The sequence below is a fragment of the Gouania willdenowi genome, unplaced genomic scaffold (genome assembly GCF_900634775.1).
Source record: "Gouania willdenowi unplaced genomic scaffold, fGouWil2.1 scaffold_122_arrow_ctg1, whole genome shotgun sequence".
Lineage (NCBI taxonomy): Eukaryota > Metazoa > Chordata > Actinopteri > Blenniiformes > Gobiesocidae > Gouania > Gouania willdenowi.
In genome coordinates, this window is record NW_021144870.1 from 33,859 (window position 1) to 46,358 (window position 12,500).

Genomic DNA, 12,500 nt, shown 5'->3' on the forward strand with positions numbered 1-12,500 from the left:
TCAGAGAATGTAGATCACATAAACACTAGGGTTGCACAACTCTGTGATTAACGATTCAATATGCATTTAAACCAGGGGTACCTGGTAATGTGGTCCAAAGTAGACATTTATATTCTCACATTACAGTTAAGTCTGACTCACAGGTCAATGATTATAGGTTTTATCTTTTACACACAGTAATGTAGTTTACTTACAGTATGTCTGTATTTTTTATTCATCATCACTGTCCTCTGTGTGTTTAAAGGTCAGAATGTCTCCTCCTCCTCTCAGTGTCTGTTTTATATCAGTTATAATCTGATAATATATAATAATATATGGGTTTTACATTATTTAAAGTTGTTCAAAGTGCTGTGAGCACTCGGGTGTGCGTGTCCCTTTAAATGTTGTCACCGCAATGAATTGTGGGTCATCATTGTGTGTTCTCCTTTAGTAAAGGATGTATCAGTATTTCCTAGGCTAAAGGAGGTAGAAATGAGTCTCTTTTACTGAGCTTATAGAGAACTCTGACGTTGATAGGAAAGGAGATAGGAGGGAACAGTGGATAGGAAAGGAGATAGGAGGGAACAGTGGATAGGAAAGGAGATAGGAGGGAACAGTGGATAGGAAAGGAGATAGGAGTAAACAGTGGATAGGAAAGGAGATAGGAGTAAACAGTGGATAGGAAAGGAGATAGGAGGGAACAGTGGATAGGAAAGGAGATAGGAGGGAACAGTGGATAGGAGAGGAGATAGGAGGGAACAGTGGATAGGAAAGGAGATAGGAGGGAACAGTGGATAGGAGAGGAGATAGGAGGGAACAGTGGATAGGAAAGGAGATAGGAGGGAACAGTGGATAGGAAAGGAGATAGGAGGGAACAGTGGATAGGAAAGGAGATAGGAGGGAACAGTGGATAGGAAAGGAGATAGGAGGGAACACAGGCTTGGTTTCACCAGCAGCTTCAGCACTGGTGTAGTTCTTAAGTGGAGCTTAGAGACGCTAACGTGTGTGTGTGACGCCATCAACTGATTCAAAGACTCTCGATACCTGATCCATGACTCTGCAATCGATTCATCTAGGTATTTATGGCTAATTCCTATCGATTGAGGAGTCAGATACCAATGCAGCAAATCTCTCACTTGATGAACCAGATATCAGGTTTATCATTCACAACCTTCACACACGCACACGCACACACATGCACACACACACTTACTGGATACATTCAATAAACTGATGATAAATAAAAGAACAAATGACTTCTGCTCTAAAGTTTGTGAAGGTTCTCAATCATTCTGATCAGATTGATCAGCAATCTATTGTTATCAGTTTTTATTTCCGTCTGCGTTAACTCCTCCTACACGGTTTGTCTCATTTCGACAAATAAACCATCAAAATGTTCAGAAATATTTATACTTGTACTTTTATCATTTCTAACTTTTAAACTTTTTGAGTTGTTAGTTTTTTTGTGAAACTGCGTAGACGTTTTAGCTGTGATCAGATATTGATGTCTATAGTGTAGAGCTGGTTAAAGTAGAACAGCTGGTTAAATTATTTTACTCCTCAAACAGAGAGTAGAGACGCACCGATACCACTAAACGATACTTGGACATGTGTACATGCTGATCCTGAGTACTGAATCGATACCAATACTTAAACCACAAACATTAAATACTGTGAAGCAAAATACAAGGAACAGGATTTTATTTTATTCTCTGCTTGTTACAAAAAACCTTTATATATTAGGTAAAAATGTTTTAAAATGACATTTCTAAACATTTTCTGTGAAAAGAACTCCCCCTGGTGGCCAATCCCAACAATACAACAGAAATGACAGCTTAAAGCCATGGATAGAAAGGTATCGGTTTGTGGAATCAAAATTCAATAAATGAAAACCTAAACATGTAAACATCTAGAACCTATAATATTAATCTAGATTAGCTCCGAGATTTAATCAGTGTGTGCTGGACTACAGAGCTCGCTAATGTCTTACTACAAAACTAAGTCACCATGGTAACAGTCTGCTCACGAGCAGGTTTCTTCTCTGGCTAGGATCTTAGCGAGTGCTAAAGCCCCGCCTCCTGACCAATCAGATCTCTTAGAAAGTGAACTGTCCAATTAAAGGTATTGTTTGAACACGACATTGATCTGATTTAGACATCGATGCAATCCTTTCATTTACTGATGACATCATTTAGGAAACATAGATGTATATCTGATGACTGATAAGTCAGCTGATAAAGCCTGCGTGTATTGTGTGGTGACGCTGAGGGCCTGTAGATATTATAAATATAAACACCTTATGTATGAACACAGCATCACAGACAAGATGAAAGAGAAAGTGATCAGTGTGTCTGTTTATAATAATAATAATAATTTCAATATTAACACTCGTCAATTCCTGCATTAATTACTTTCTGCTTTTAGTGCAGCAACAACGTTGTTTTTGGTCTGAATTATGGATTTTAATGCTTCATATTTGTAAAAAATTATTCCTCATTTGTGACGTTCTACAGTTCCTCAGTGTGGTTGGTCAGACGCTGTAATACCCACCTCCGTCACTAGAGCGCGCCGATTAACCAGACTGAAATCAATACGCTTAACTCAGACTGTTGTGATCTAGATTCACTCTGAGGGCAATGTTTGGTTAGTTTAATCTCACTAATGGACATTAATCCAGGGTATAATTATCTAGACTCAGAAAAAACATAGTATGTAATATGTAAACATGTAAATATGTAAATATGTAACCATGTAAACATGTAAAATATGTAAAATGTAGACATACATACATGTAAACATGTACTCATAACATGTAAATATATAACCATGTAAATATGTAAACATGTAACAATGTAACCATGTAAATATGTAAACACAAATATGTAAACTCTTACCCAGGACGTTTCCTGCAGGGACTTCCTGTAGCTCTTCTAACTCTCGGCCCATCAGCAGGTAGAGGGAACCAATGGAGCAGCAACTGAGATGAGGGACAGCCAATGAGCTGTCAGAGGAAGGCCACGCCCCCTGGAGCTGACCAGGACAAAAAATATTGTTTGTTTATTAAATGTTCTCCATGATTATTTAAGTCCTGAATTAAGTTAATCAATAACATGACACACGCACACACACTAAGCTGGACCATCAATGATCTGCAGATGTTCTCACCAGTTCTAACCCCTGGGAGGGGTCATACTTTGGTCCCAGCACCAGGATCTTCTGTCCTTTCTTAACCACTCCACTGTAAACACGACCAAAGCCAATGAAGGTCTTCTGTAGCTCCGCCCCCCTTGGTTCAAACTCTTTCATTGGTGAACTTTCTGGAGGAACTGATCACATTTCAAACACATTGATTACAGACATTTTCTACTGCTTCTGATTTCGTTGTCCTCCATCTAGTTTCTAACAGGTCTTCACATTGTGTGTAGAAACTTCTCTTTTAAGAATTTAATCAATACATCTGTCAATAACTATCAATAACTAGAGAAGTGAATAACATGTTTCATACATCTTCATTTTCAGTTGAAATCAGAGTAAAACATGACGTTATGAGCTCATGGTGTTCCTCCTGCGGGTTAGGTGTTAGCTTACCTATGCTAGTAGCAGCAAGTGTTAGCTTACCTATGCTAGTAGCAGCAAGTGTTAGCTTACCTATGCTAGTAGCAGCAAGTGTTAGCTTACCTATGCTAGTAGCAGCAAGTGTTAGCTTACCTATGCTAGTAGCAGCAGGTGTTAGCTTACCTATGCTAGTAGCAGCAAGTGTTAGCTTACCTATGCTAGTAGCAGCAGGTGTTAGCTTACCTATGCTAGTAGCAGCAGGTGTTAGCTTACCTATGCTAGTAGCAGCAGGTGTTAGCTTACCTATGCTAGTAGCAGCAGGCGTTAGCTTACCTATGCTAGTAGCAGCAGGTGTTAGCTTACCTATGCTAGTAGCAGCAGGCTTTAGCTTACCTATGCTAGTAGCAGCAGCTGTTAGCGTACCTATGCTAGTAGCAGCAGGCGTTAGCTTACCTATGCTAGTAACAGCAGGCGTTAGCGTACCTATGCTACTAGTAGCAGGCGTTAACTTACCTATGCTAGTAGCAGCAGGTGTTAGCTTACCTATGCTAGTAGCAGCAGGTGTTAGCTTACCTATGCTAGTAGCAGCAGGTGTTAGCTTACCTATGCTAGTAGCAGCAGGTGTTAGCTTACCTATGCTAGTAGCAGCAGGTGTTAGCTTACCTATGCTAGTAGCAGCAGGCTTTAGCTTACCTATGCTAGTAGCAGCAGGTGTTAGCGTACCTATGCTACTAGTAGCAGGCGTTAACTTACCTATGCTAGTAGCAGCAGGTGTTAGCTTACCTATGCTAGTAGCAGCAGGTGTTAGCTTACCTATGCTAGTAGCAGCAGGCGTTAGTTTACCTATGCTAGTAGCAGCAGGTGTTAGCGTACCTATGCTACTAGTAGCAGGCGTTAACTTACCTATGCTAGTAGCAGCAGGTGTTAGCTTACCTATGCTAGTAGCAGCAGGTGTTAGCTTACCTATGCTAGTAGCAGCAGGCGTTAGTTTACCTATGCTAGTAGCAGCAGGTGTTAGCTTACCTATGCTAGTAGCAGCAGGTGTTAGCCTACCTATGGTAGTAGCAGCAGGCGTTAGTTTACCTATGCTAGTAGCAGCAGGTGTTAGCGTACCTATGCTAGTAGTGGCAGGTGTTAGCTTACCTATGCTAGTAGCAGCAGGTGGACTCACACACTCTGCTCTGGTCTGATCCCCTAACATCCTGTTAGCATGTAGCTGACGAGCTCGCTGGCGGCGCTGAGCAATCTCCTCCTGAGTTAAAGGCCTAAAGCACAGAAAAGTTTCAAGTTTATTATTACGTAATTACACAAATCTATACACAATTCCATAATTCCATACATATATGAACAAAAAAGAACAGAGGGAAGATAGATCTTTTATTATCTGTTCCTAAAACAACTCACCAGGGGTGTGTTCCATAAAGGAGGTTCAACAAACTCTGAGTTCATCCATAAGTGGGTCAAATAACCCAGAGTCTGTAAACCTTGGGTTATTTACGTGCACGCGTGCCATAAAAAAACCATTATCAATGGATCAGAGAATACACAAACTACCATGGTAACCACCCAGAAGAGAGTGATTTATTCACCCTGATGGTGAAATAAGCAGGTGTTTGAGGAATATGATCCTGTTCTAAAGGTGTTCACACTGAACTCACCTTCAGTGACTATAGTGGCTTAAATCACCTGTGATTAGTCACTTTTTGGTTGTTTCATCACTTTATCTCTTCAGTGACGTGGCGAGTGGTGAATAATATGAATAAAATGTGTCTGAGGAGACGTGTCAGCATCATAGGATGTCTGTATAGAGAGTCCTCCTGTTACACTGGATATAAACACAGTGACTGCTGCTTCATATCTAATCATTTATATGATTTTTAATGTAATATTATCACCAGATTCATCTCTACGTCATAAATATGTCAAAAAAAAAAAGACTGAAGCGGGACGTGAACTCGTGACCCTGGTAACTTAGGCTAAATCACCATGGTAACTTAGGCTGAACAACTAACCTGGTCGAGATCAGGTTTTTTTCTGGCTAGTGTTATGGTCATTTTTATATTCATCATCATATCCTCAAATGTATGTTCATGTGTACAATTTGTCATGTTTTAATACATGACGACTCCATTACTCTTTACACTTTTGAACAGCTGAATCATGATTAAACAGTACAGAGCGTACTCAGTGCACAGAGCCAAGGCCAGAGTCTCTGCTCGCATGCAGCACACACTATCAAGGAGATAAGAGTGGCGACACATCTTCTTCATAACATACGTCTTCATCATCCTCAAATCTTTCCACTATTGGGCATCTGACTCTCCCCTCCTCCTTACCCCAGAGTGGAACTTTGCTCTTATCTGTATAAAAAGCTTAAGCTTTGAAACTGTTAGGGGGCGCGGCACTTCCTTCGGACGGACGCTTGGACGGACGCTAACTTTGTTCCATCTTGTACCTTTTTTCTTAGTTTAGAATAAACTTTTTTTATATAAAATCATCAATGCTTCTCCTGGACTCCATCATTCAACCAGAGCAATGAATCATGTCTTCAAATGAGGTCAACCGTAAATTCAGCCGTAACACTAGGATCTGAGTACTAAAGCTCCGCCTCCTGACCAATCAGATCTCTTCTAAAACGAGCAGTCCAATAGAAGGAGGATCATTGTGTCACGTCACTGAGTGGATCTGATGTGACGCTGACAGGATAGAGAATATTTATCCTTTATTTACCATCACATCCTATAGGAAACATAGATGTATATCAGATAGACAGTGTTGAAGAAGTCTGTATCATTTTTCTGGCTTTTCCTCAGCATTGTCTCAACCATCTCCACTGCTGCAGTGAAGTTCAGGTCCTCCACAATAGTGTGTGGCTAGCCAGTGTTAGCTACTGGGTAACTCACCATGTACGATGCTTGCAGCCGACTCTTATTAACGTTATTTGGCTGCAAAATACAAGCGTTACTGGTCGACAGTCCTCTTAATCGTTGATCAAAACAATCCGGTGGCTTAATTTTTAAATGAGCGTGTTTTGTATGTAAATGTCTGTGGCTGAGTAACTCCACCCGTACAAATAGACGTGAAACCCATAGTAATGTAGCTGTCGTCATATTTCTGTATTTTTGACGTTTCTCTGTCCGAGGCGGCTGCATGATGAGGCTCTGCCTCCGACTCCTCACTGCTGTCTATGGCCATGCTATAGCTGGGCTATCCACAGGTTTACCGCTGCACACCGTGAATATTGGGTCTTGCTATTGTTGGCAACAGCAGGTGATGCTTCAACTGTAGGACGACTAGTTGGAGGAGTGACAGTGATGTGTTTTAACCACTTCTTCATCTTAAAACGGTTTGCCGCACACGGTGAAATGAGAGCCGAGGGCAGGGCGACTGGCCATATGATGAATTTGCTCACCACTAGAGGGCAGTCTTAGCAAGGCATGAAGGTTTATAACTGCTGCTCTATTTATATTCTAGTTTCCAGTGCTGTGACGCTGTTTTTAATCTATTATCCACGTACCCCCTGTAACAGTTTGCGTACCCCGTACCCCACTTTGGGAACCGAGGCTGTAGACCACCGATTTCCAGAGATTTTATTTAGGTCGCCAAATAAATGAGCAGTATTAGGGCAGCTCTACTCGATCCACCTGCTTCCCACAGACAAAGACGTCATCACGTTAATTTCTGACATACAGTCAGTATAGCGTTACGTCCTCATTAGGAGTATCTGGGTTTGTTGTTGACAGTACATCTATACTATATCTATACTGTAATTCAAGGGTGGTCTGTGTGTGTGTCAGGATGTGTGTGTGTGTGTGTGTGTGCGGTGCCAGTTCGACCTGAAACTTGGTCGACAGGTTCCAAATACCCCGAGTGTGTGTATCTGTTATTTTGGAATAATTTGGTCATTTCAAAATGTTTATTTTAATTTTATTTCACTTCTGAACGGCCCCGAAATGAAACCTATTCAACTTTTGACCTCAGGGTGTGAGGGGGCGCTAGCGCACCATCTATATCTATTTCCTCACACGAGCAAGAGTCACGTGTGCACACAGCTCAGCAGACACGGACTGTAAACAGGAGTGAGAGAGAAGAAGATAGTTTTATACGGAGAGGAACGTCTGAGCAGCTGTGTTTACACTGATAAACTAGCAAAGCTCTTAAGTCTCACTTATTGGGCCTGATGTGAGTCACTGATGTTCGTGTGTGTGAGCCACTGCAGACTCCACTTCCTCCTGTGCTATGCTATTGTTAGCTTCTCAAACACGGAGCTCTCTGAATAGATACTTTGAAACCATCAGCCACTGGTGAGTCTTTTACAGACAAGTTTCCCATTGTATAAACTATATAACTGTTGTTCAATAACGCACTGTTTCACTAGAGTCGATATTGACCTCAATCCGTTCAATTCTCCATCTGGAAAACTGTAGATTCTGTGTCATGCTGTGCATGGAAGCTAAGCTCTGACCACTCGGTTCAAAGGTAAACAATGATTTTAGTTTTTTTAAAAACACAGCCGAATTGTAGATAATACTTTAATTTACTTACTCATTCATGTAGTTTGGAGCTTTACGTTTTGTTTTGCACAGTTTGGTTGTTTTTCTGATTGGTGCTACATTGTCTATGGAGTTTGGTTATTAGCGTCTCAAACACACACGTATTTATTTATTTAAATATACTAAAACAGAAAGATACACAAATACATATATACAAAATACACCAAACAAAAAATTATAAAAGTGAGTTAAAAAACACATTTATCATGTTCATATCCCATAGAATTAAAACGGGGAAATCGCACACGCTGTTTTATTTTAATATTTATTATTTTATTATAGTTACTGGATTCTCATTATATGTTATTGCTAATATTTTTATAACCATTACTATTACTACTTTCACTATTAATATTATATCTCTATATAATTGTACTATTACTGTATTGTTATTGTTATTTTTAAATTATTCTTTTTTTATTTTATCTTATAGTTACTGGTATTCTCATTGTATTATTATTAATATTGCAATTACCTTATTTTATGTTTATTATTGTATTACAGTTACTGGATTCTCTTTATTTTGTTATTGCCATTATTATTATTACTATTATTATATAATTGTACTACTACTGTATTAATGTTATTGGCATTATTATAATGATCATTATATTTTTAAACTCCTTTTTAATTATTAATATTTTATATTATAGTTACTGGTATTCTCATTGTATTATTAGCATTGCTATATTTTCATCATATTACCATATCATTATTTAATATTTTTTATTGTTTTTTATCATATTATTGTTACTAGATTCTTATATTACTTTGTTATTGCTATTATTAACATTATTATTATTGTTATTATTATTATTGTTATTGTTATTATTATTGTTATTATTATTATTATTATTGTTATTATTATTATTGTTATTATAACCATTACTATTTTCGCTAATACTATTTTTTGTATATTATCATCAGGGCTCTACACAAACTTATCCAGTGGTGGCTCTGGTGTGACCAACTATCTCTGTACAGTATAGACATACATGCTGATGAATAGTTGACTTAACTGGCGTACTGTAGTTTTGTATGAAGTAAAGATTAACAGTGACTCGAGATATATTTGCTAAATGTTTTAGCGTCAATGTTAAGTTTTTCTGTAACAAGCAGTGGCTTAAGTAATTATAATAATAATAATAATAATAATAATGGGTCCACAACACGGCTCCACTATGATTGTTTGTTCTGTGCAAGGGTGAGTTTTTCTTATATTATTCTTTGTGCTAAGAAAGATGCTAGCAGCTACAATGTAAACACACACACACACACGGCTGATGCACGTTCGTGCACTACACCGGGATGAAACTACTGAACTCACACAGAGCCGTTTAGAGAGTTGGTGTTGCAAAACGTTTATTTTTTGTGGTACTTCTGTGTCTCTCTTGACAACCTGCGACGGATTATGTGTAAGACGCGCGCGTGAGATAACACACGGAGGAGATGGATGGAGAGAGACACACACACACACACACACACACACACACACACACACACACACACACACACACACACACACACACACACACACACACACACACACACACACACACACACACACACCACCACCACACACACACACACACACACACACACACACACACAGTATTTATAATACAAATAAACTAAATGAGTAAAACAAAACAAAAAATAAACAATATTTATACAAAAAATACACCAAATGACTCCAGAATCACACTACAATGGCAACAAAAAAACAATAATTATACAAAAAATGCACAAAAAGACAACTGAAAGATAAAAAAAAACACAATGATGACATTAAACCAGGAAAATTGCACCCACATTTTGCACTCGCAAATATACCCCTTATGTTCCCACATGAATACATACTTCTGACGGGCACTGCACTAGTCTATACTATAATGACGGAAATGTCTGTGTGACAATAGATACGTTTAGTGAACGTTACACAGGCACACACACACTAAACAACAAAAAATATGGAAATGTCTCAAAATACACTAAACTAAGTACTTATAATCCCACATGAATACATACGACGGGCACTGTATTCGACTTCAAAAACACATACATTTACAGAAAAATACACAAAATTACTCCTGATTCACACTACAGTAGCAACAAAAACAATAATTATACAAAAATACACATGACGCCAAAAAAACATACGTTACAGAAAAATACACCATACAAAAAAATATAAAAGTGATGAAGTCATGCACATGTCCTATTAAACCAGGAAAAATACACCCGTAAATATATCCCCTATGCTCCCACATGAAGCTTTAGTATTCCTAAAAAGCAAGGGACGTGTGTGTGTGTGTGTGTGTGTGTGTGTGTGTGGAGCAAATATCTCCCGACAAGGTGCCAGTTCGACCTGAAACTTAGTCAACGGGTTCTAAATACCCCGAGTATGTGTATCTGTTATTTTGGAATAATTTGGTCATTTCCAAATGTTTATTTTAATATTATTTCACTTCTGAACGGCCCCGAAATGAAACCTATTCAACTTTTGACCTCAGGGTGTGAGGGGGCGCTAGCGCACCATCTATATCTATTTCACTGCACAGCTCCTCACACGACCAAGAGTCACGTGTGCGGCCACTCCTCCTCCACTTCCCCCTGTGCTATGCTATCGCTAGCTTCTCTAACATGGAGCTCTCTGAATAGATCATTTGAAACCATCAACCACTGGGTGAGTCTTCTGCAGACACGTTTCCCATTGTATAAACCATATAACTGTTATTCAATAACGCACTGTTTCACTAGAGTCAGTTTTGACCTCAACCTGTTCAATTCTCCATCTAGAAAACTACAGATTCTCTGGTGTCTTACATGGAAGTTAAGCTCTGATCACTCGGTTCGAGGTAAAACATGATTTTTGTTTTGTTTTTTTTAAAGACAGCCGAATAGTAGATAATACTTTAATTTACTTACTCACTCATGTAGTTTGGAGCTTTACGTTCTGTTTTGCGCAGTTTTGTTGTTTTTCTGTTTGGCGCTACAATGTCTATGGAGTTTGGTTATCAGCGTCTCAAACATTTCACGGGAACACACACACACGGTACTTATTTATTTATAATAAAAATATACTAAATGAGTAAAATAAAACACAAAAAAATGCACAAAAAGACAACTGAAAAATACACATGACTCCACACACACACATACACACACGCACACACACAATAATTATACAAATACACAAATACACATAATGACTCCAAAAAACAAACATTACAGAAAAATACACCAAAAAAAAAATTATAAAAGTGAGTTAAAAACAACAAACATTTATCATGTTCATGTACCAAAGAATTAAACCAGGGAAATCGCACACGCTGTTTTATTTTGCACCTGCAAATAGACCCTTTATAACACTAGAGTACAGAGTATGTACACATCTATGTACATACAACCTTAAGCTCCCACATGAATACATACTTCTGACGGGCACTGTACTAGTACTGTTAATTTCATATCTTCTGTTGCGTAGAACAGTATAGAGTCTCTCTGTGTGTGTGTGTGTGTGTGTGTGTGTGTAATACCTTTATCTGTAAAATAATAATCTGTTAAAATAAACCAAGACGTTTTAGCTTTTTATGAACTTGATCCTGTCTTTATACATGTGTTCTAAAACCTTCTAAAGGTCCTCATTAGTAGATCTATGTCTAAAAAAACCATTTTCATTAAAAGTACACTGACTTATATGTGACAACACTGAGGCTAAAGCATGCTCAGTGTAATGGAAGCACAGCGCCACCTGTTGGTCTTACCTGTGTCTGTGCTGAGGTAAAGTCTTTGTATCCACAGCAAACATCTTAGCAACAAACACAATGACTGGAGCGTCGTCCTCACTGGAACACTTTAGGAACGCTGAGAACATAGAACAGAGTTAATCCTGTTCCAACAATGACCTCTGGTACCAGTGGAACCAGTTGGTCCAAACATAATCTGATCACATTTTGGATCAATTATTGAAAATGGGTTCAGAACTAAAATCGGTAGATCACATAATCTAATCTTAGTTTTAATCTGGATCAAACCCTGATTGTGTTATTCTAAACTTTTTACTATAGATGTATATTCATGTGTGTTGGATTCAGGCTGGATTTCAAGAACAAAATGTGATTTAAATTAAAACTATAACTGGTCAAATAAATCACATTTATAATGCAGTAAATATACATTTATTTATTGATATTTTTCAATGATTTTAAAAGCGTAGTTGAATTTATGAATTAGTTACACTACAGACCAATGAGGTCAGAATGAAAAAATATTCAACTTGATGTTTACAGAGAAAGTCAGAGTTTGTCTTTATTTTCATCTTTTCTGGATCATCACTGACGTCACAGAGAAACGTTCTGCTTAATAGCAAAAAACCACAGAAGAAGAAAAATGTTTATTTATTTGTTGCCA

The 12,500-nt window shown here is 38.2% G+C and overlaps 1 protein-coding gene across 1 annotated transcript in view; it reads right to left on the minus strand.

The window, feature by feature from the left end:
- The window catches only part of efl1 (elongation factor like GTPase 1), a 47,821-nt gene that overhangs the window by 22,920 nt on the left and 12,401 nt on the right, over positions 1-12,500 (minus strand). The window contains exons 11-14 of the mRNA XM_028440957.1: positions 11,855-11,954; positions 4,678-4,799; positions 3,145-3,305; positions 2,874-3,009 (exon numbers count right to left, since the gene is read on the minus strand). Of these exons, the coding sequence (XP_028296758.1) occupies positions 2,874-3,009; positions 3,145-3,305; positions 4,678-4,799; positions 11,855-11,954 (519 nt within the window). The remainder of the gene's footprint in view (positions 1-2,873; positions 3,010-3,144; positions 3,306-4,677; positions 4,800-11,854; positions 11,955-12,500) is intronic.